Genomic DNA, 25,747 nt, shown 5'->3' on the forward strand with positions numbered 1-25,747 from the left:
TGACTCATTTGCCCTTGTACATGGCTGATGAAGATCCCATGAGGTAGCTGAACATCTGAGTCACTACTCTGCAAAAAAGATCTCTCTTGAAAGATACTGGGCAGGCTCCAGACATGAAGATAAAGATCTGCCCATTGGTAATACCTCTCCATGTGAGGGTGGCAGAAAAGGTTGTGCTAAGGTGGAATCTCTCGACACTACTGAGGGAAGAGATAGAAGAACCAGGAACCACTCTGCTAGGGGCCACAAAGGAGCTACTAGGGTCATCCTGAGATTCTTGGAACACATTACGCTGTTCAGGATACGACATCAGGCAGAATGGAGGAAAGGCGCAAACTTTCAGGTTGTCCCAAGTATGCAGAAGGGAGTCTTCCGCTTCAGCGAATGGATCTGGGACCACCAAACAGTAGACCTCTAGCTTTCTGTTGAACTACGTAGCAAAGAGGTCTAACATGGGTCTTCCCCAAGTAGACAAGAGGTGGTGATAGGATAACCTAAATTGATGGCCTATAATAAGATGCTCTATGCAGATACATCTCAAGTACCCTAATGTCAATCAGTGCCCTGTCAAAGCAAAGAAATGCGCATCTCCAACAGAGGAGACATCCTATGAGGAGATCCCCTATGATGACATCAGATCCATATGTCACTCAACAAAGATGATGACCAATGATGATAGGACACCGACCGCCCCTTATTATCTGCAAGAAAACAATGAAGTACTTACACTGCACATCCCAGCAGGATCTATCATATACAGCTGAGGCCCATCCTTGTCGAAAGCACTTAAGATGATTGAGCAACCATAAGGTCGTACAGCAGAGTACAATGTGTAAGCGTGAAGATAATGGCTAACTCGTTCGGCTAAGTACTGAAAAAAAGATAATTGAAAATTATTTTTGTTAAATTAAGAGTACGGGACTATACTTATAATCTGCAAACATAGGGGTCTTACAATACATAAATAAGAAGACTTCTCGTACTTGCTAATCTCCCAAATATTACTCAATACTTTTGATATAACCAGCAATTTCAAAATATTTCACTTACTCTGTTGGCTTTTCTAGACTCATTGTGACCCATACTCAAAGTTCTAATGAGAGTTTCAACATTTATTACAGAAATTTGCGAGTCAATTGTGTCTGGCATTTATTGGAGGTTCAAATTGCCCGGATGTAATTTGTCTAAATTTGTCCACAAATGCAATTTATCTACAACTGACTGACTGTTATGATTTAATTTCAGAACCAATATTTATTTTCATTTATTCTATTAACCTATGAACTACGTACTCTGAAATATTCATTTATTTGATGCCTGTAAAAAGATAGTTTCATGTGTAATTGAACATAATTCAGACAAGCACAAGTTCTATGAACACACATAATATACCAACTTAAGAAAATTACATATATAAAAGGAATATTATTCAATGCATTAATTCTTTAAGAGAGAGAATACAGAATAGAGCATTATGCTGTAGAGGAAGAGATGAAAAAGGTTTATCGTGCATGGGTTGGGTGACTGCAGCAAAATCAACCATGCTCCAACAAAAAATACAATGCTTTCCTGTGTTGTGGTTAAGTTTTCTAACACAAGACCAAGCAGAATATGTACTTAAATGTCTTACACCAAGGTCATTTAGAATTTTATGTTTATTCTAACCCTTTCCCTTAACTAAAATCCAACAACAATGCTTTTTGTAAAAAAAAAATATCCCTATTCTATAAAAACATACATATTCTAAGAATACATACAATGATACAGGCAGTACCCCGGTTATTGGCTGGGTGCTCATAAGTGAAAACTGCCAGTAACTGAAAGTTGGCAATTTATGGAGCTTATGGCTAAGGTTTGGTTAATGGCGGCCTCTGTTAGGTATGCATAATGTTATGGTGCCATAACTCTATTATCAGCACCTTATGGTGCTGATAACCAAATCTCAGCCCTTATGGCACCATAAATCACCAATTTTATGGCACTAGCCAAGTGCCACAAAACCGGATCGCCATTAACCGAGACTGCCGTTAACCAGAGACTACCTGTAATTTTCATGATAAAATGAATTATTTGGATACTTACCTACAGTTACAATTCATTTTAACTTCGTGCCTTTTGGTGCATCTACGCAAAGAAAATCAAAATACACACTTAGCTAACCGACTGTCAAAGTAGTAATCTGTTTTCCCATTAAGATATGGGGAGGCTGAGTGGGTTTCCATTTTAACAATAGGAAAGTATCCAAATAATGAATTCTATCATGAAAATTATCATTATTTGGTGGGTTAGTACAGCCAGAGAAACAATGTTCAGCCAAGCAAACTATGAGCCTTTTTTAAAAGGGGAGAAAAAGCTTCTCGTTTCTAAACATTCCCGCCTGATTTGTGATTCTTGCAGGTAAGTACTGTCACCAAATGCTTGAACAACATCAGGGTGTAAGGTCCTCATAGCGAGACTTGTCAGAGGATCATTACAGAGCAGTGGTTCCCAAACTTGACCATACCAAAGAATCCCAGGTATGATGAGTCCCAGCCGAGGACACAAGCCAATCAAAAATTATCATTACCATACCGGGATACCCAGTACATTGTAGTACATTTAATATTTGCATATTCCCTCACACAGTAAGTATAAGTAAAATATGAAATATTTTCAATATTTTTCATTGCTTTAAAATTTGTGAAAAGAGCCACAGTTTTTTTCTGGGGTAGGAAAAAATATAAATTTTTTCATGATGTCATCGAACCCCTAAGGTTTTCTCCTGGACCTCCAGGGTATGTGGACCCCAGTTTGGGAACCACTGCTCTAAGAAATGAAGGAAAAAGAGGCTTCCACATGAGCAAAGCCAAAGGACAAGATAGGGATTGAAGCCCACTACTATAACCTCTTCCTAGGTCTAATCTGGATATAAAGAAAGCCACTTCATCATATACCAAAGCAGTTAACAATAACAAAATTTTCACCAATTTGTATTTTTCATAACTTACAAACCTGAGGTCTTAACATTAAGATAAATACTCAGCGCCAGCTGGAAACCGGTAAAGTTTAAAATAATTGTGTACGCAAAGGACTATTGGCATGTGTGCTTGGTCACGAGACATGAGGAGCCACCCACATACCCCTCAATAATTCATGAGCCCGTTAGTTATTTTCTTACCGCCTTTAAGAGAGGACGTGCTTTGCTCCGTCCTTTTAAAGCTGATTTAGTTTGCCCCCTGTTGTTTTCAATTTGTTGTTTGGAATTCCCGGGTATGTGAACATGAAGCCTTCTCATGCTGCGAGACTTCCTGGATATCACAAGAAGCAGATAAATGCCCTGATATTTTCTTTGATGATTTCAACGTTGAGGTGCTCATTGTGTAGTAAGTCGTAGGTGCAGAAACTCTTAAGGTACAGTTAATTCGTTACCTGTGCTTTGGAATATTACATATTCATATGGGTTGCATATTCATATGGATTGCCTGTAAATCCAAATCCTTTCCCTGCGGGGAGAGGTGTGCATCGCCATCTTGTTTTCGTTCCAGATACGTGGGTAGAGATGATGAAGGTGTGCGGTCGGTGTTAGGCTTATCAGGAGAACAAACCCAAGGGCAGTTGGTTTGATGTATAACGTCGTGCTGCCATCCAGGGTCCCACATGATGGATGTCCCTTTTTTCCTGATATGCATGGCGGTCGGATGCATCGCCATCTGTAAAGAAACAGATAGTGCAACACGGCAGACTTTAATGTCAGCATGCTATGCCTACGAGAATAACATCAACAGCCTTGCACTTCTGCTCAGTGACGTCATAAACATGGCGACTGCCATGACGTTACTTCACAGCTGCGGCATACACAGAGACATGCTTCCATTTTCATTTCGAGGTACAAGAGTACTTTACAACTATGCTTTTGGATTTGGAGATTTTTAATGCACATTGTTTTTGAGATAAATTACAAGCATTAGGAAATATAAGTCACATAATGGAAAAGACACAAGTCTTTCCTCTGTATCCTTCCGCTTAGGCGTCAACAAGCTTAGGTGACTGGCTTTGATGCCAGTGCATTCTCCTGCCAATCCTGGAAGAATAGGGACTTCGTAGCTGATCCTCAAGCCAAGAGAAGTTTCTTCACCTTCGAGCCAGGATTGTTACATCCCTATTATATGAAAGCACAAGAAGTAGTTGTAATTATCGAACAAGTGAATGATGGAAGTTTAGTCTAGTGTGGCTGCTATGAAGAGTTGGAAAAGGCTAGAATCAGGGACTTCGTGACTGATCCTCGTGCCAAGAGGAGAAGAATAATTTCTTCTTCATCTTCGAGCCAGGACTGTCACATCCTTGTAAAGCAGAAATGCCACAGAAGGTTGGGTCTCTTGATCTTGGTTGCAAGAGTACCATCAACAGCCTCACGCTTCCATCAAGCGTGAAAACATCATAGCCAAAACCGCTTGCAAAATGGCGGTAGTCACGACGTCACAGCCTACTGATTCTCGATCTGCTTCATCTTCGAGCCAGGACTGTCACATCCTTGTAAAGCAGAAATGCCACAGAAGGTTGGGTCTCTTGATCTTGGTTGCAAGAGTACCATCAACAGCCTCACGCTTCCATCAAGCGTGAAAACATCATAGCCAAAACCGCTTGCAAAATGGCGGTAGTCACGACGTCACAGCCTACTGATTCTCGATCTGCTTCGCTGCCTCCGGAAACCAAATACACTTTCTGACTCATTGGTACACACAGTAATGAAGAATAAACAAGATCTAGAGGTGAAAATTGCTAAGAAAGACAAAAAGAAAAGGCGTGATTCATCTTCTTCCTCTAGATGGTGTCATAGCTAAGTTCGATAGCTTCACTGCGTGTACCAGTCAAGTGTTGGAGGATACGGGATTTCGTGACTGATCCTTGGGACAAGAGGAGAAGAGTAAATTCTTCTTCATCTCTGAACCAGGACTCTCACAGCCCAATCAGCAAGAAAGTCAAGAAGTCAGTGGCTGGTAATCAACGAGCGAAAGCGTCGACGGTCGCTGGGCTAGTGGCCGACGCGGAGTTGCCAGTGGTGACTACAAAGAGTCTAAGAGAGACTACAATGCCGTTGGTGAACTTGATACATACGCCGATGCTTTTACAAACATTTTCCATGGACTCCAGATGTCAGAGTAATGCAATATGATAAAAATGATATTGTTATGATACAATAAAGTTTCATACATACTTACCTGGCAGATATATACGATTGAAGACCCACCCAGCCTCCCCGCAGGAGACAGGTGGAAGAGAGAATCTGATTAGAAAACGGGAATGGTTCCTAGTCCTGCCACCCAGCGGCAGGCCGGTAGATCACCTGACCTACCTGTAGCGTGTGCTGCGAAATTCGAATTTCTGTCGGGGACGACGGAGTCGATAGCTATGTATATATCTGCCAGGTAAGTATGTATGAAACTTTATTGTATCATAACAATATAATTTTCATACATTCAACTTACCTGTCAGATATATACATAGCTGATTGACACCCTTTGGTGGAGGGCAAGAGACAGCTAACTCCTGACTAGACAGGTAAACAACATGTGTTGTAGGTATTTATAGACCTTGGTTCCTCTGTGTTTCTAGATGAAGGGTCGACTTCCTAGCTATTGCATAGGAGTCTGCTTCGTCTCAAGAGCCTTAGCAAGATAGTGATCTGTGGCCAAGAGTTCTTGTGGGTCTACCGATGGGGTCTTATCCACTTACTCGGTCGAGCCTAATTGGCATTTGTCAATGGGTGCTAATCCGCTTATATGACAACATGCCTATGCCTATTGGCATAACTAAGGAGCGCAACACCGATCCCGATCACCTGTTCCTAACATGAGGGTTATCGCTAAAATTGAAAGAGTTATCCCCCAAACTCCTTTCAAACCTCAAAAAAAAAAAATCACTAAGTTAAAATAAATTCAACTCATTATTAAAGGATCAGTGTCGGCTCCTTATCCCAGCAACGTATCCGCTGATACGTATAAACCAAGAGAGAAGGATCTCCCGTAGGTTAACTTGAAGTCCTTCGTGTAATGAGCAGTCAACACATAGTTGCATCTCTCATATGTTAAAGCTAATATGTCTTCCTGACATATTGTTACAAAAAGAACAAGAATTTGCAAAAGCTCGCACTTCATGAGCTTTTAAATTCTCAGCTGTTTGAAGGTATCATCAAGTCACTTATGAAGTGCTTTAGAGATCACCATTGTTTCAAAGAAGACTAGGACTTTCTTTGAACTGCATCTCATCTGGATGAAGCCTAGCGCCTGGCTTGCGCCTGGCTGGCGCCTCGCGCCTGCTGGCGCGAGGAGTATCCTGTTTGGAATACTCCTGGCGCCTGACAATCGTAACACTCCTCGAATACTCCTGCCGTCTGGAAGGAGCATCTCACTCCAAATACTCCTGGCGCCTGTTAAGAGTATTAAGCTCAGAATACTCCTGGCGCTTGGTAGGCACATCGCGCTTCGAATACTCCTGGCGCCTGGTAGGAGTAAAAAGTCTAGAATACTCCTGGCGCCTGGGAGGAGTATCGAGGTCAGAGTACTCAAGGCGCCTGGCAGGAGTATCTCTTCCCAAATACTCCTGACCTATGGAAGGCGCATCTAGTTCCGAATACTCCTGTGGCTTGGTAGGAGTATCGCTCATGGAATGCGCCTTTCGAATGGCAAGTATATTGCGCTTAGCGGGTGGTATACTCCTATCAGGAGTTCTCTCTTCTCCAGTTGGCTCTTGTTGCTTGGATGAAGATCTGGGCCTAGAACGATCTACAGTAAAGTCAGGCTCTTTGCGCCTACTTGGCGCCTGGCTCCTAGTTGGCGCCAGACGCTTGGCAGGAGTTACTTCCTTTCCCACGTACTCGCCTGCCTAACGCACCGCTCCCCCCAGAGATGGCCGCTTGTGCGACAACTCCCCTGTAGGGTTCGTCGCGCCCGACAGGAGATCGGTATTTGGATCTCTTAATCGAAGCCTGTCATCCTTTTTACGAGTAGGCTCTTTAGAAAGTACTCCTACCAAAGACGCTAATTGCTCCTGCACATTCATCAAAATTTAGTCAGCTACATCCAGTAGACAATAGGAGATCTAAAAGTCCGAGAGACAAGTCTTCCTCCGAGGAGGATCCTTATTGAATACTTCCGTTGCTAACGAGTTCTCCTATTAAATGTTGATGAGTTTTCTCGTTGCAGAAGCTTCCCTATCCTTGTTGCCCGAAGGAAGGGAAGGAGCCTGGAAGCTTAAAGAGATTCTGAGCTGAAATTGGTAGGACTCCTGATTTCTAGCTCTTGAATGTATCTCTCTGACCCTTTTGGGAAGTAGTTTGAGGCCTCATCGCGTTCCAAAGACTCTGTCAGTAAACGTTTAAACCTTGTCTTCTTCTGTAGATGACAATGTCAATACATTACCCGGACAACGAAACCTCTATCTGAAAGCGTTGATCCAGGAATAAAAGGCTTTAGTTCTTTTGCCAAACATACTATGCTGGCCAGAACCCATTGCCGAGTCTTCATAGAATTTGATTCCAGATTCTAAAGCCCAAAATTTCCCTTGACCTTTTGATCATTAGGACAAGAGAAACATTTGATTAGGAGCAGTTCCATCTTGTCGGAACACGGAATCTGAGGCCCAAATTAGGATCCCATTCTAAGTATAAGATCTCTTACTCTTATCGTATAGAGGTATTGTATAAGATCCCGAAGATCTTAATTCTCTACTATCTCTAATATTCTTTGTCGAGACAGAGTATATCTTTTTACTGTGTTCATTGATAGCATAAAATACCAGGGTGATTCTTCCCTCTGAAAGGGAAGAAAACCATTATGTGGTTCACAGAGGTACGGAAGATGGACAGTTTCCCCTTTCCATCTAGCACGATCTGCAGCAACTCTATGTCTTTAACATATTTAAAGGAATTATCAAACTTCCCTTGAAAAATCCTCTCATTCATATTTACTTCTGGTCAGTCTGCACGCAGACAGACTCAGAGTGGATAGGTTTTTCAGGTCCAATATTTATAATAGATTCCGATAAAATCTCTATTCTCTTAGAAAAACCTTCCGACACATGCTGAAAGAAGAACGTGACCTCTGTGAATCCAACCTTTTTTATTGCCAAAATGATGCATTCATCTTCTTCCTTTGACGCCCATTTATTTTAATATCTGTTAAGAATATATATAACTAGGGGAAAAGAGACTAAAGTTTATTCCCCTATTTAAATTAAAGATGGCGTATCTTGCTACCTCTCTTGTTTCGAGGAAACGGAAGCAATCTATAAGAAGCTCGTTCATCTTCTGCCTTGCGAAGAGATCTGTGAATACTTTCCGCAGGGTTTGACAACTCTTTCCAATAAATGTTAAACATACGTTAACAGTTATTATCGTCGATCAAAAAGGTTCTCACGGACGTGCAAAATCCCGCATCGAACCTGGTAAGGATCGTTACGTTCCTTGTCTGTTTCCAAATAGGTTAAATCGTGCTCTGCCGAATTAAAATCATTTATAATACCGTCACATTGTGGTAAACAGCATTCATCTAGGAAACTCTTGTAAGGATAGTAGGAACTCTGTAATTAACTACGGAGTGTGCATAAGGCTTAACCGTACCGTTATGTTAAGGTGAATTTTCTACTACATTCTTTCCTCGCCGAGGCAGAGAGAGATCCTTAGCAAAACGAATACGATGTTATTCATGTTTGCCTAAAAATCCCCTCAATTCGTGGTTAAGTCCCTTATTGTAGGGGGAATATATGGTGAAGCATTCGATCCCTTAGGAGAGAGAGATGTTACCAACCGTTCACGACCGAGAACCGGATGGTACTGGATTGGCTCACAATTACAGCCGTCTCGTTCACTGCCTGGCTGCATTCATTCTGAGTTGCCAATTACTCCCTTAAATGAATGGATATAATAAAATTATTCTCGAGTCTAAGAAAGCTCTCAATAATGCAAATTTAAGCCAAACAACCTTTGTTAAATACCGAAGCTGAGTAGGTATTGTCGTAACAAACCTTTTAAGCGAAGTCCTTACTAGGAAAATCCTGTAAGGATATAGATAAATCCGTAGCGAACCAGAAAGGCAACTATGGTATGCGTATATGACTTGTCATTCAGTAGTCGTATACAGCAAGCCTTCTACGACATTCTTTCCTTTCCGACATGCAGAGAAAGAATGGAAATCTTACTCTCTTCGTTCTTTTCGTCAATAATCCCGAATGAGTATTAGTCGAAAGAGATCGCAAATGACAACCGAGGATCGAAGAGAATCTCTCCAGCTTTTATTATCTTGGAGATAAGACCGTATTTTACGCCTTTCTTATCTGGAAGAGCCTCTAATCAATGAATGAGAGCTCGTACGAATCTTGTTGCACTTCCAAACGATTGCCCCTCTTTCTGTAAATGGTTGGTTGCATTATTTTTTAGAAGGAGGATGATTTTAATATCCTCTTACTAATACTGAACTAATTCTCACAATTCTGCTCTATCTTCCATTCCTCAAGTTGGGAGAAGATTGAGCAACCGGAGGAGAGCGTTTCCTTTCGAAAGGTGAAGGGCTTTTAGCAGTACCGACTCTAACCTGACAAGGGCTACGGCAGCCTGTGCTACATCTTGAGTCCCTGCCTGGAAAAAGCCGTACTTGCTCTTGCCTTTATTGCATTAAGACGATCCTGACAAGGGCGACGGCCGCCTGTGCGACAACTCCCGTCCCTATCAGGAGAAGCCTCGAATGTCTTTCACCTTTCGCCTGGAGGACTCTTGGCGGTTGTCAGGCTCTTCTTGTAGGAGAAAGTGCCTGGCGCTAAGCAGGAGTATCTTGCCTAGAATACTCCTGGCGCCTGGCAGGAGTATCGCGCTCCGAATACTCCTGGCGCCTGGGAGGAGTATCGTGCTCGGAATACTCCTGGCGCCTGGCAGAAGTATCGCTTTCCTAGGAGGAGTATCGTGATCGGAATACTCCTGGCGCCTGGTAGGAGTATCACGTTCCGAATACTCCTGGCGCCTGGGAGGAGTATCGTGCTCGTCGGAATACTCCTGGTGCCTGGCAGGAGTATCCGCGTTCCGAATACTCCTGGCGCCTGGGAGGAGTATCGTGATCGGAACACTCCTGGCACCTGGCAGGAGTATCGCGTTCCGATCACGATACTCCTGGCGCCTAGGAGGAGTATCGTGATCAGAATACTCCTGGATCCTAGCAGACGTATCGCGCTTGGAAAGTTTTCTTGTTGGAAAGTTCCGAGCATCTGAAAGGCGATCCTCGCCTGGAAAGTTCTGTACGTCTGGAAGGTTATTTGAATCTGGAATCTTCCGCCTTCTGGAAGGTTACGCTTGTGCGGAAGGTTCTGTGTGCGGAAGGTTCCGATCTCTTGTACATTTGTTCTTGCTTAGAATTCGACAGTACTTCCATTTTCGACATAGCCCTCCCTTTCTTCTGAATGAGAAGGACTTCCATTTCCGATGAAGATCCTGGTTCATAGTGCTTCAGGCGCTTTGCGCCTATATTCAGGCCCTTCAGGTGCTTTGCGCCTCGTTTCAGGTGCTTTGCGCCTCGTTTCAGGCGCTTTGCGCCTTGTTTCAGACGCTTTAGGCGCATTGAGCCTCGTTACCGGAGCTTCATGCCCAAGGAGCTAGAAGCTTAAAAGTTATATATATATGTGCAATCACTAAAAGAGATCCATATAATTCATTCGATCAACAAATATTCTTTAATATCTAATTCGTTCTTCTCAGAATAGATATATTTTCATATACATGTACCGATGAGGAATTTATTGAAATAACTATTTCAAACCCCCATGGGATAGAGCCCCCCCCCGTCCAACTGTACGGGGGGACGAACCCGGATAGGGCAATGCCTCTACCGCAACTGTTAACGAATGATGTCTACCTTTCTCCGTCTCTTCTGAGGTTCCGATAGCCAGACGAGATTATCTTGCATCTTCATTTAATCTACGCCGTTGAATGTTTCTTCTCCTTATTCGTCAAGACGATAATAATAAGGGGAACACATTGAATTAGGATGCCTTTCCAATGGCTATCCCTGGCAGTCTGGGACGTCCTACAGAACCTGCCGAGGGGACGCCTGATCGGTGGGGATTCTCTGTAACCTAAGGCTTTCGACATTCCTTCTCCTCTGGGCCTGTGAGCTTGGAAGAGGTCTAGGCCTGGGAGCGAGACAAGAGCCGATCAGACGCACCCTCTATTGCAATGGGGAACACTATAATCACTTCTTACCTTATAATAGCTCGTATCTTGAGCTACATTCCTTTATCTTCAAATTGCAAATGAATTTGTAGTTTCTGTGAAGTAAGAAGGTGATGAGGAAACTACACTACTAGTACTGTTAATATTCTAACTGCTCGTCAGAACGAGAGCTATTAAAGCTTCTAAAAAAAACATATCTAGTTCTATGTTTTTCTGACTTCCTCAAATAGGAAGTTACCTTATTTTCCTCAATCAAATTCTAACATTTATTACACTTTATCAATGAATAAATATTTATATTTCCCTTTCTTGCAAACTATGTAATTGTCTACCGAAAACTTCGGTAGTTACACATCCTCTATTCTTCGAAAACTTCGAAGTTAATTCATTAAAAGTTATTAAAAAGTTATTAAAAGCGTATGCCGAACCACCGATCCAGTACTTCCCTGTAAAAGTTGGCCCAGAAGATCGATGGCGATGAAACACGAAAATCAAATCAGGAGGGAAAGTAAACATATGTTTACATTCCCAGCGACAGAGAGAATCTGATTAGAAAACGGGAATGGTTCCTAGTCCTGCCACCCAGCGGCAGGCCGGTAGATCACCTGACCTACCTGTAGCGTGTGCCGCGAAATTCGAATTTCTGTCGGGGACGACGGAGTCGATAGCTATGTATATATCTGACAGGTAAGTTGAATGTATGAAATTTATAGGATTGCAAATAGATACCTTCTCAAATCCTACTGACTATTCGAGATCGAGCCATCAGTGGCCATTAAAGATGCCGCGGGTGTATAGTCGGACGGCCATGACGCACCCGGACGTTTGTCAGAGGGTAGGAGTGAGTTAACGTCTCCTGTGGCTGAACACAGTGCGTTAGAACCGGAGGAAAGAGAAAACCAAGAATTTCTGGCTTCGTATGCGGAGGTGATTAATTTGATTTGTCAATTCAATAACCTTTCGGGGAGCACGGAGATACCTGCCAGCATGCTTCCCCCAGGGATAGACATGGTGTTTGGTTTGAAAAAGGGAATGACAGTGTATGAATTACCTTGTTTAAGTCATGTAGCATCCGTTTTACAACACGTAAAATGCACGGATTGATGGAAGGATATGAATACCTCTTAGTAATCGTATACAGCCTGAATGGTGGGAATAGCATAATTTGGGTTGACCCCAGAAAACTTCAAACCTTTAAAGGTAAAAAGAATTCCCATGTTTTATATACTTGTTGGTACAATCTGGTTTCTTCCTATAAGAATATTGACTAAACGCTTCGACTCTTACACAAGTAGTGAAAGTTAATCGAAAGATTGGTTCCTTCGAAAGTACTGTAAAACCATTCTTCTTAATGAAATCGAATGGAAACTTAAGTCGAAAGGAAGAGGTGTAAGTCTTTCTTTCGCCACTTAAGGTAGCCAAGCCTAAGTAGGGCACACATAACTTAACCCTTAAACGCCGAAGCGGTAAAAATAAAAAACTCCCCCGAATGCCGGAGCCGGTTTTGAGTGAGCGCGGAAGCGGAAAAAATAATTTTTTTTTAAATCACAGCGCGCTTAGTTTTGAAGATTAAGAGTTCATTTTTGGCTCCTTTTTTTTTCATTGCCTGAAGTTTAGTATGCAATCATCAGAAATGAAAAATAATATCATTATCATATGTAAATAATGCGATATATGGTAGCAAAAAAAAAAAATTCATACATAATTGTATTAAAATTACGCTGTGCAAAAAACGGTAAAAGCTAACGAGTTTCTTTTTTTTCGTTGTATTTTACACTAAATTGCAATCATTTTGATATATAATACATTGTAAAACAATAAAAGCAACACCGGAAAAATATTATCACAAAATGATGTACGAATTCGTAACGCGCGGAAGTAAATTTTTTTTTTTTTTCAAAAATTTACCGTAAATCTAAATATTTTTCTAGAGACTTCCAATTTGTTTCAAAATGAATAAAAATGATTGAATATTACGATACTGTAAGAGTTTTAGTTTACAATTGTGTTTTTCGACCATTTCGGTAGAGTCAAAGTTGACCGAACGTGGTTTTTTTTCTATTTATCGTGATTTATATGCAAATATTTCGAAAATGAGAAAAGCTACAACCTTCAAATATTTTTCATTTTATTTTACATGAAATTGCGCACATTTTCATATATAAAACTCTATGAAATGCCTAATATGAAACGGAGCAAATTTTCCGAGAATTCGATGTACGCAATTCGGAGATTTATGGTGGAGAATCCGCGCGCAGAGGGAAGGAAAGTTTTTTTTCATAAATTCACCATAAATCGAAATATTGTGCTAGAGACTTCCAATTTGTTGCAAAATGAAGGTAAATGATTGAATATTACTAAAATATAAGAGTTTTAGCTTACAATTGCATTTTTCGACCATTTCGGTAGAGTCAAATTTGACCGAATGTGGTCATTTATCGTAATTTATATGCAAATATTTCGAAAATGAGAAAAGCTACAACCTTCAATTATTTTTTGTTGTATTCTACATGCAATTGCGCACATTTTCATATATAAAACTTTATGTAACGGCTAATTTAAAATGGTGCAAACATTACCACAACCCCACGTATGATTTTTTCGGAAGAGTTACTGCCCAGACGTAAGGAAAATGTTATTTTTTTCATAAATTCACCATAAATCGAAATATTGTGCTAGAGACTTCCAATTTGTTACAAAATGAAGGTAAATAGTTGAATAATACTAAAATATAAGAGTTTTAGCTTACAATTGCGTTTTTCGACCATTTCGGTAGAGTCAAAATTGACCGAAGGTTGAAAATTTGTCACTTTTCATTTTTTATATGAAAATATTTCAAAACTGATAAAGGCTACAACCATGGGTTGTTTTTAAGTTGTATTGTGCATGAAATTGCGCACATTTCCATATATAAAACTTTATGTAACGGCTAATTTTAAAATGGTGCAAACATTACCATAATCGCATGTATGATTTTTTTCGGAAGAGTTACCGCGCGGACGTAAAGAAAAAGTTTTTTCATAAATTTACCATACATCGAAATATTGTGCTAGAGACTTCCAATTTGTTGCAAAATTAAGGTAAATAGTTGAATATTACTGCAATATAAGCGTTTTAGCTTACAATTTCGTTTTTCGACCATTTCGGTAGAGTCAAAGTTGACCGAAGGTTGAAATTTTGGCACTTATCGTTATTTATATGGAAATATTTCAAAACTAATAAAAGTTACAATCATGAGTATTTTTTTGTTGTATTTTAAATGAAATTGCGCACATTTTCATATATAATACTTCATGTAACGGATAATTTAAAACGGTGCAAAAATTATGTCAAAGTGACAAAATAATTTTTGAGATGTGTCACTGATACTTTTTAGTGCGATAAGAAAGAAATTCGCGCTTGCGCGCCTGCGTAACGATTGTAAACAAAACAACACCTTGATCCGTGAACTCCCAGCATCCCCCAAGGCGCGTGATTCAAAAGTTTTAGGCTGGTAGGCCTATAAGTATTTTTCCGCGAATTTAAAAAAAAACTTTTTTGAGCCGACGTATGGTACGTCCATTCGGAAATTGGGGGAGATTTTGACTCGACGTTTAATACGTCCGTTCGGCGTTTAAGGGTTAAGATGCTATAGCCAGGCTAATTCCAGCCAGTCCGAGTCTACTGCTACTATCTAAGTTAATCTGAGTAGTAGTTCTACTGGGTATGCATGTGCTGGCTTGGACTAGCTAATGGTTGCTATTTAGTTTTCGAACCTGCATTTACTATCTTAGATTAGTCTGAGTGGTACAATTCTTAGTTAGCTTAGCCGGGTCCGCTTAGCCTAACTCATAGGTTAGATGGTTACGACATACATATCGTACATGTCAACTTAGCCTAACAGTGGGTTGATGACTTAACATGGTCTGGCTGCTTGAACATGCCTTTACTATCTTAGATTGGGCGAATTAGTAATGTTATAAGTACAGCCGAGCCTAGGCTACCCATTCGAAACACTTTTACCACCTCAGCCTAGGTGGTGGTGGTTGTAGCCTTGCATGTATAGCCCAAACTTTCTTGAACGACTTTACCCTAAACTAAGTCATTTTGTTTCTAGATTAAGCTAGTCTATACTAGCCTAGCCTAGCCTAGTCAAGAGTACATCTCTGATGGACTTAACCTACCTTAAGTGATTGAGGAGTTAGCCTAGCCATTAGTGAATTTATGGCTACAGAAATAACAGCACCTCTTTCCCATCTGATTCCCCAAAATCAATGGCGTGTAACATGTAACTCAATATGAGTGACCCCATCCACCACCCAAAACCTGTTATTGCTACTCATGTGAGCATGTCCATCCATTAAGGGTTCAGTGATACCTTATCAACGGGCTTAACTGAAGTTGTGTTAAATTTCATTGTAAAACATGATTGGGAGAAGAAGTTCCCAGCACAAGAAAATTAAAATCTAATCTAACTTTAAATTGTGATCTATATTCTAGTCAGCATGATGCAGAACTGACAGCAATGTAAAAAGGTATCCTTGATCTCTGTGATGAAAAAAACTGTTTTGCATATCTGAGATACTGGAGAGCTTAAATCAAGATACATATCTAGTTGAACAGGTGCTGGATATCACTCAGGACAAGCACCAAGATAAAAAACTAACCACTGTTATTGACACACAAGTCTTAACAAACGAGGGCCTTCTAGATTTAAAGACTCCTTCCTTGGCTATCTGGCCAAAAATGCCCTTAGCTTATGCTGTCTGAAAAGATACCTCCTAGACGAAAGAAGACGATGAACATCTACCACCAGGAAAGAAAGTTGGGGGAACCATTCCCTTGAGGCCATGAATGTACTAACAAAATCATCCTTGAGATCTGCAGGTTCTCAACTTGAGTATTTCCTCAAAAACAGCCAACAGAGGAAAAACCTAAAGGTCTAAATTTGACCATTCTAGAAGGAAAGCCATGCTTGAGGATCCTGGCATGATGGCCAATAAAATGGTAGTGTAGTGTCTTGGGCAGTCATAAACAGATGGGTGTTTGCATTTCCCTAAAGGTTCCACAACTTCTGGCAAACCAGAAGCAGAGGAGACTATTTGACTGGAGATCTTGCCCTCAGTGCTGAGTCAGTCTTTAGTACCAAGGTGTCTTCTTAGGACAAAATGAGGAAAAGGAAAGACATTGCTGAACTCTGCCCAAAGGAAAAGGAAGTTTCTTTGCTAACTTGAACAAAATTCTTGATTTGTATCTCCTTGTCACCTTAGAATTGAGACTTGCATAAGACTGTTGCCAACTTATGAAAAAACTATGTTTAGCAGATTTCAGGTTGTCATAGTTGGCAACACTGGGACCAGAGAATGCAAGATGTTCGGCACTGAACCCAAACCGAAATAAATAGCAGAGAGAGAAGTGTCGAAGGGCACAGAACCTTGATCCCGAGACGCACCTTCATTTCCTGTCGGAGGAGACGTCTCAACCAACCAATGCAGGTGGAGCAGAAAGAGAGAGAAGTTAACCAAGGTTAATATATAGGTTAATGGAGAAGCCACAACAGAATGCACAAGGAAAAGACAGAGTAAGCTTCTGGTGTGGCCTAATTAATTGTCTATGTACATTATCGGCCTCTAACATCTTCTGATACCACACAAAATTTGGTCAATCTTAACCCTTAAACGCCGAAGCGGTAAAATAAAAACTGTCTCCCGTGTGCCGGAGGTGTTTCGTAGTGAGCGAGGAAGCGGAAAAAATATTTTTTCAAAAAATCACAGCGCGCTTAGTTTTCAAGATTAAGAGTTCATTTTTGGCTCCTTTTTTTGTCATTGGGTGAAGTTTAGTATGCAACCATCAGAAATGAAAAAAATTATCATTATCATATATAAATAATGCGATATATGATAGCGCAAAAACAAAATTTCATATATAATTGTATTCAAATCGCTCTGTGCACAAAATGGTTAAAGGTAACAAGTTACATTTTTTTCGTTGTAATGTACACTAAATTGTGATCATTTTGGTATATAACACATTGTAAAACAATAAAAGCAACACAGGGAAAATATTATCACAAAATAATGCATGAATTCGTAATGCGCGGACGTAAACAAATATTTTTTTCAAAAATTCACCATAAATCTAAATATTGTCCTAGAGACTTCCAATTTCTTTCAAAATGAAGACAAATGATTGAATATTACTATACTGTAAGAGTATTAGCTTACAATTGCAGTTTTCGATCATATCTGAAGAGTTAAAGTTGACCGAATGTCATTTTTATATATATATTTTTTTTATATGCAATTATTTCGGAAATTAAAAAAGCTACAACCTTCAAATATTTTTCGTTTTATTCTACATGAAATTGCGCACATTTTCATATATAAAACTCTATGAAATGCCTAATATGAAACGGAGCAAATTTTCCGAGAATTCGATGTACGCATTTCGGAGATTTGTGGAGGAGAATCCGCACGCGGAGGGAAGGAAAGTTTTTTTTTTTAAATTCACCATAAATCTAAATATTGTGCTAGAGACTTCAAATTTGTTTCAAGATGAAGATAAATGACTAAATATTACTAGAATGTAAGAGTTTTAGCTTACAATTGCGTTTTTCGACCATTTCGTTAGTCAAAGTTGACCGAACGTGGTTTTTTTTCTATTTATCGTAATTTATATGCAAATATTTCAAAAATGAGAAAAGCTACAACCTTCAATTATTTTTTGTTGTATGCTACATGAAATTGCGCACATTTTCATATATAAAAAATTATGTAACGGCTAATTTAAAATGGTGCAAACATTACCACAATCGCACGTATGATTTTTTCGGAAGAGTTACCGCGCGGACGTAAAGGAAATGTTATTTTTTTCATAAATTCACCATAAATCGAAATATTGTGCTAGACTTCCAATTTGTTGCAAAATGAAGGCAAATGATTGAATATTACTAGAATATAAGCGTTTTAGCTTACAATTGCGTTTTTTTACCATTTCAGTAGAGTCAAAGTTGACCGAAGGTTGAAAATTTGTGACTTATCATTTTTTATATGAAAATATTTCAAAATTGATAAAAGCTACAACCATGGGTTGTTTTTAGTTGTATTGTGCATGAAATTGCACACATTTCCATATATAAAACTTTATGTAACGGCTAATTTTAAAAAGGTGCAAAGATTACCACAATCGCATGTATGATTTTTTTCGGAAGAGTTACCGCGCGGACGTAAGGAAAAAGTTTTTTCATAAATTCACCATAAATCGAAATATTGTGCTAGAGACTTCCAATTAGTTGCAAAATTAAGGTAAATGATTGAATATTACTAAAATATAAGAGTTTTAGCTTACAATTGCATTTTTTTACCATTTCGGTAGAGTCAAAGTTGACCGAAGGTTGAAATTTTGGCACTTATCGTTATTTATATGAAAATACCTCAAAACTGATAAAAGCTACAATCATGAGCATTTTTTCGTTGTATTTTACATAAAAATGCGCACATTTTCATATATAATACTCCATGTAATGGCTAATTTAAAATGGTACAAAAATTATGTCAAAGTGACGAAATAATTTCCGAGATGTGTCACAGATACTTTTTAGTGCGGCAAGAAAGAAATTAGCGCTTGCGCGCCTGCGTAACGATTGTAAACAAAACAACACCTTAATCCGTGAACTCCCAGCATCCCCCAAGGCGCGTGATACAAAAGTTTTCGGCTGGTAGGCCTATAAGTATTTTTCTGCGAATTAAAAAAAAAAAAAATTTTGAGTCGACGTATGGTACGTCCATTTGGCATACGGGAGACATTTTGACTCGACGTTTAATACGTCCATTCGGCGTTCAAGGGTTAATAATAACTGTGTCAGGTATTTCTTTGGAAAGTACAGTTTCCTATAGTATTCAGGTTGCTTATTAAGAATTTACAGTTATTTATGGGTGGTCGACTGTAATTAACACCCAGGGGCCAGTACTAAACATAGCGAAATACATTGGATGCCCAGTCCCTAATGGATGTCGTATTTGCGGTTACGTTCTTTGCAGTCCATGCGGAGTTATTATTTAGAATTACCCAAAATTTACATCCTCTCATCAGAAAATCTATTTATATCAAGAAAACCATACTTGTGCCAGAGCAGCTAGCCTAACATAGGCTACAAGGTCATCTTGCAAAATCCAACAATTGGTTTTCCCAATCTTTCCTATAGTAGTACAACCTAATGCTTTCATCTCTGCTTGAAGTTGACATAGCAAAAACAGAAAGAAGCACAATACCATACAGGAGAAAATAGCCAGAATCATCAAAATATTACTAACACTGATCCAACCACCAGGTTGGTGTGAAGATATATGACAAAAAACGTAAACATTCCAGCACCATCTGGTGTGAAAACAGACAACTGCAATGGCAGTCCAAGTGGGTTAGCCAAGCATATTTTGATTAAAAAAAATGCTGATCACACCAAAGATAAAGCTAACTTTAACAGTAGGTAAGACTCATTCCAAATAGTAAACAATAACTATCTAAGACTCTGTACCTACCTTACATGGAATGGGTACACCATATTCAGCTCTGAAATTTGAGGATTCAATTTTTGCCACCTCTACTATTGCTCTAGCATCAGCGAGAAGACCAGCACATGCCTGAAAATAAATTACAAGTACATACAACTATTCAGCTTACACAAATGCATACTAGACATAAAGTTTTACAGATATTAAGTGAAGAAATTTTTAGACAATATGAAAGAATAAATATATACATTCCCTGTAACTATGATGTCTTCATAGTTTTAAAGATGGATATGTTTAATGAAAAATATGAAGTTTTCATAATAAAACTAATATTGTAATACTTACCTGAACACCTGAATTAGCCCTGGTCACTGACCAGCCCGAACTATATCCCCACATATTTACCCACTAAGTGGGTAATTTTAACTGTCAGTGTTACCAACGCTGCAGGTAAAATCTAGTCAAATGAGTTACCTGTGTTACCGTTGGCACCGTTGCAACGCTGCCGCAAATACCGGCCACCAGAGGCCTGTCTCCTCAATTGAATCATTCACTATCAAATTGAAGTGGGGAGGAGGGTGGGAATCATTCAGGTGTTCAGGTAAGTATTACAATATTAGTTTATGAAAACTTCATATTGCAATACACTCCCTGAACACCTGAATTAGCCCGATTAACAACATTTACTCGGAGGCGGGGTCAACCTCATTCAGCCCGACCTGTCCACGGAACATACGCAGGTAATTCTTAAGCAACCTACCATGTATAAAAGCATGTATCCTCACCTAGTTATCTAACTCGGAGGTGAGGATGCTTGCAAAGAAAGTACTTCAACATCAGTGTTGAGTCTAAGCTACTGTCTAAGTCAGAAGTACCTCCCATGTGATAAGCTATACTTCTTATTTATGGAGGTAAAAACAAATCTCCTACTGGTTGTCCAGCTCAGTAGGTGAGGATGTTTGCAAAGAAAGTACTTCAACGTCAGTGTTGAGTCTAAGGTACTGAGTCAGAAGTACCTCCCATGTTATCTCCCATGTTATAAGCTATACTTCTTATTCATAGAGGTAAAAAAACAAATCTCCTCACCTGGTTGTCCAGCTCAGTAAGTGAGGATGCTTGCAGAGGAAGTACCATATCGTCGGTGTCGAGTCCTAGGTACCGCCTGAGTCTGAAGAACCTCCCATGTGGTATTCTATACCTCTCATGTATGGAGGGGAAATGGTGAACCTCCCATGTGGCTATGTAGCCTCTCATGTATGGAGGAGAGTTGATTGTGCAGGACCTTCAGTTCTCTACTGCTCACTGATGTAGATGACTTGTGCTGAAGAAGTAGTAGTTATTCCAACATGACCATCGGGATCTGCCTAACCTCAAGGGCCTAAGGGACAATACACTCTGTCTAAGCTTGACCAACAGAAACACTAGAGTTCATTAGACTATCACTGCCTCCCTAAACTTCTAACACCATAAAGTTAATTCAGACTATCACTGCCTCCCTAAATTTCTAACACCCTGAAGTTCATTTAGACTATCACTGCTTCCCTAAACTTCTAACACCCTAACTCTACCAAGCCAACTATAAAACTGAGTTACCGCAACGACAGGACCCCGAGAGTAACCTCTCTGAAGAAATGACAATTTGTCTAAAATTGCATTTTTCCTAACTATACAAACCTGAGGTCCTTTTACAATAGGAAGGTACTAGCGGCAGCTGGATAGGTCGTAAGCTTTCGAACAAGGGGTTCGGTAGTTAACTGCTTGTCCGACAGGCGCGCGCGCGCGACTGGGAGGTAAACAAATCACTTTTGCTTTTGGCCCAAGCAAAAACTGCAGAGTGAGGGGTGGCATGAGGTGGGGCTATGTGTAAAAGGACCTCAGGTTTGTATAGTTAGGAAAAATGCAATTTTAGACAAATTGTCATTTGTTCCGACACGGCATACAAACCTTCGGTCCTTTTACAATAGGAAGACTCACTTCTGGTGGGAGGAATCTGAGTCTTTTGTGAACAGACTGGTGTTCGCCCAACCTTGGAAGCCTCCCTGGTCGTAAGAGCGAGGGAGGGATCCAAGCCTCTGTCCGATTGATCGGGGTGTGCACCGCAGGATCAATGGTCAGACCTCTGACCGAGTACTAAGAGAGAGGCAAGCGTATCTCTTCGTACCAGCAATGTAAGAACTTGTTCCTGTACAGGAGCAAATATAAAGTCATGGATTTGACTCTTGTAGGCATCCACTTCCCCCCCTTGTAGAGGAAGTGGTGGATATTCTGCTCCTATCCCTAGTGAAAGGGATAGGATGGGGCTCTGTCATATAGCTCACCTGCATCTCGTCCTCATACCAGCGTAGTGACGACCGTGGCCCTCTGCCCACAGGTAGAGGAGGAGGAAAAGATGGGAAGAGGGAGCCAGTCACTCACTCACTCACACATCCATCCACACAGTCACACCAGGACTCGATGCTGTTTCAGCCTGCGAGGGTCTGGGTTAGCTACACAACTTGTTGAGCAGCCACCACGGGTCCTAAGGAAAAGGTATCCAAGGACCTGTGGGCAATATCCCGAAGGTAGAAGGACGTAAAGGTAGTCTGGTTAGACCAGACCCCTGCCTTCAGGACCTGCGCCACGGAGAAGTTCTTACGAAAACGCCAAACGAGGGGCCAATACTTCTGACTTCGTGAGCTCTCGGACGGGACGTAGGCTGTCGTCACTACCATCAGCCTCATACGCCCTCCTGATGACCTCACGCAGCCAGAATGAAAGAGTGTTCTTGGATACTTCTTCTTGGTGACCCCGGTGCTAACCGAAGAGGCGTCGACACTCAGGCCTGAGGTGTCGAGTTCTCTTCAGATAGCGCCGTAGCGCCCTCACAGGACAAAGCAGCATCTCATCCGCATCATTATCGGTGAAGTCCAATAGGGAGGGAATCGTGAATGACTCGAACCTGTCGTCAGGGATCGACGGTTTCTGAGTCTTCGCAACGAAGTTCGGGACGAAATCGAGCGTCACGGATCCCCATCCCCTGGAGTGTCGTACATCATAGGAAAGACCATGAAGTTCCCCTACTCTCTTCGCCGATGCCAGGGCCAGCAAGAAGAGGGTCTTGAGGGTCAGATCCCTGTCTGACGACTCTCGGAGTGGCTCGAAACGGCGTTCGAGTCAGACTCCTAAGGACGAGAGTCATCATCGCAGGGGGAGGGGGCCTGAGTTCCCTGGGTGGGCAAGACCTTTCGAAAGCTCCTATAAAGCAAGGAGATCTCGAACGAGTTCGAGATGTCCAATCCCCTCAGTTTCAGGACGAGCGCCAAGGCGGCCTCTGTATCCTTTGACTGTGGGACTGAGAGGAGTTCTCTCGGTCGAAGAAAAACGAGGAAATCCGCTACCTGCTGAAGAGTGGCTCTGAGAGGAGATAGACCCCGTCTACGACACCAACCAGAAGACGGCCCACTTCCCCTGGTACACAGCTGCAGAGGACTGACGGACGTTTCCAGCCATCTCTGTTGCTGCGCTACGAGAAAAGCCTCTCGTTCACAAGAGATGGTGGATAACAGCCAGCCGTGAAGACATAGGGACTGGACTGCTCGGTGGTACCGCTCGACGTGTGGCTGGGCGAGAAGGTTGTGCCAAGGGGGAATCTCTCTCGGTTCTCCTGCGAGAAGAGCCAGCAGGTCCGGATACCAAATGGCCTGTGGCCATTTGGGAGCCACCAGGATCATCCTGAGATTCGGGGTGACCAGTGCTCGACTGATCACCTTGCGAATCAGGCTGAACGGGGGAAAGGCATAGACGAAGAGGTTGTCCCACGGGTGTTGAAGAGCGTCCTCTGCAGCTGCCCATGGGTCCGGCACGGCCGAGAAGAACACCTGGAGCTTCCTGTTGTGCCGAGTGGCGAACAGATCCACGACTGGTCGCCCCCACAGGTCGAAGAGCCTTTCCGCCACGTCCTGGTGTAGAGACCATTCGGTCCCTATCACCTGATCCCGACGGCTGAGCGTGTCTGCTACTACATTCCTCTCCTGGAATGTAGCGTGCCGACAGCTCTATTGAGTGTGCCTCGGCCCACTCGTGCACCTGCCGAGTCAACTGGTACAACGGGAGAGACACTAGGCCCCCCTGTTTGTTGACGTAGGCCACCACCGTGGTGTTGTCGCACATCAACACCACTGAGTGTCCCATCAAGCGGTCCTGGAACTCTTGGAGAGCGAGGAACGCTGCCTTGAGTTCCAGTACATTGACGTGAAGGTGCTTGTCGTTCTCGTCCCACACTCCTGAAGTCAGCAACTCCTCCAGGTGTGCGCCCCATCCCTCGGTCGATGCGTCTGAGAACAGCTGCATGTCCGGGGGGGGAGTGCGCAGAGGCACTCCTCTTAAGAGGTTCCTGTCGTCCAGCCACCAGGCTAGGTCCTGCCTCACCTCCTGTGTCAGTGACACTGGAAAGCTTGGGGGATCCGTCGCCTGTGACCAACTCTCCTTTAGTCTCCACTGAAGAGACCGCAGTTGAAGACGCCCGTGAGGACTAACTTCTCGAGTGACGACAGGTGTCCGATCACGACTTGCCATCGCTGAGCTACCTGTTCCTGCCGAGACAGGAACTGGTTGGCTGCCTCCCTGAATCTGCTGATCCGCGAGTCTGCGGGGAAGACTCGCCCTGCTACAGTGTCGATCAGCATACCCAGGTACTTCATCCTCTGCTTGGGCTCGAGATCGGACTTTTCGAAGTTCACAACGATCCCCAGATCGCGACAGAACTCGAGCAGCCGATCCCTGTCCTGTAGCAACTGCGAGCGGGAGCTCGCCAGGACTAACCAATCGTCGAGATACCTCATCAGACGTATCCCGTGCGAATGGGCCCAAGCAGACACCAGAGTGAACACTCGCGTGAACACCTGTGGGGCGGTTGAGAGACCGAAGCAAAGTGCCTGAACTGGTACACCGTCCCGTCGAGGATGAAGCGAGGTACTTTCTGGAGGACTGATGAATGGGTATTTGGAAATACGCATCCTTCAAGTCCACTGAAAGCATGAAATCGTTCTCCCTGATGGAGTCGAGCACTGAACGTGCCGTCTCCATCGTGAACCGGGTCTGGCGAACAAACCGGTTCAGGGGGAGAGAGATCTATCACCGGGCGCCAGCCTCCCGTAGACTTTTCCACCAGGAAGAGTCGGCTGTAAAAGCCCGGTGACTGATCCGTGACGATTTTCTACAGCTCTCTTGCTCAGCATGGTCTTGATCTCCTGTCTCAATGCTACGTCCTTCGATGACCCTGGAACGTACGACTGCTGTTGGACCGGGTTGGAGGTGAGGGGTGGCCGAGATTCGAAGGGTAATAGATATCCCTCCCGAAGGACATCTACAATCCAGGTCTCGGCGCCGTAGCGCTGCCAAGTTGCCCAATGGCTGGCCAGGCACCCCCCACTTCCGGCAGCAGGTGAGGGGGAACGCCGTCCCTAGCGTTTCCCCCCTTTCTTCGACTTCTTCCCAGAGCCTCCACGGGAGGAGGAGGGCTGGGAGGAGGGCTGGGAGGAGGGCTGGTTACGGCTCCCCTTGGTAGAAGTCGAAGAAGACAGAGTCTTTCCCCGGGGCTTCGACGCAGCTACCGTCTTAGCCACCGAGGAAGCGCTAGCCGAGCTCTTAGACTTGGCCGCAGTCCGCGGCTGCCCAGAAGCCTTCGAGACTGCCTGGTGAACCAGACGGTCACTGTCGTCAGTGCGCCGTCTGTCCACCGCAGCATCCACCATCTCTCCTGGGAAGAGAGACGTGGAACTCCGTAAAGGTCCGTTGCGAAGTCCCAACGCCGCTTCACGCCCGGCCGCCCTGGAAACCCGAGTAAGGACAGCGTCCCTTCGTCGGAGAACCAGGTTGGCCCACAGGTTCACCGTCTGGTGGGCAAGGAAGGAGATGGCTCTTCCTCAGACTGGCAAAGTCTCCTGAAGGCCGAGTCATCTTCGGGAGAAATTCCCCCGGAGTTGGCTGCGACCTTAGATACTGTGAGGGACCACAGATCTAGCCAGGAGACGGCCTGGAAAGCTGCCATGGCGGTAGATTCCAGGCCGAGTGCCTCTTGCTGCGAGAA

The 25,747-nt window shown here is 42.6% G+C and overlaps 1 protein-coding gene across 1 annotated transcript in view; it reads right to left on the bottom strand.

Annotated features, from left to right (window-relative positions):
• Positions 1 to 727: 727 nt before the first annotated feature.
• LOC135217376 (proteasome subunit alpha type-3-like) overlaps positions 728 to 25,747 on the bottom strand; it is a gene marked incomplete at its 3' end in the record, with an annotated part of 60,760 nt that continues 35,740 nt past the window's right edge. The window contains 2 exon segments of the mRNA XM_064253222.1: positions 728 to 871; positions 19,708 to 19,809. Of these exon segments, the coding sequence (XP_064109292.1) occupies positions 728 to 871; positions 19,708 to 19,809 (246 nt within the window).

This window comes from Macrobrachium nipponense, chromosome 7 (assembly GCF_015104395.2).
Source record: "Macrobrachium nipponense isolate FS-2020 chromosome 7, ASM1510439v2, whole genome shotgun sequence".
In the NCBI taxonomy this organism is placed as follows: domain Eukaryota; kingdom Metazoa; phylum Arthropoda; class Malacostraca; order Decapoda; family Palaemonidae; genus Macrobrachium; species Macrobrachium nipponense.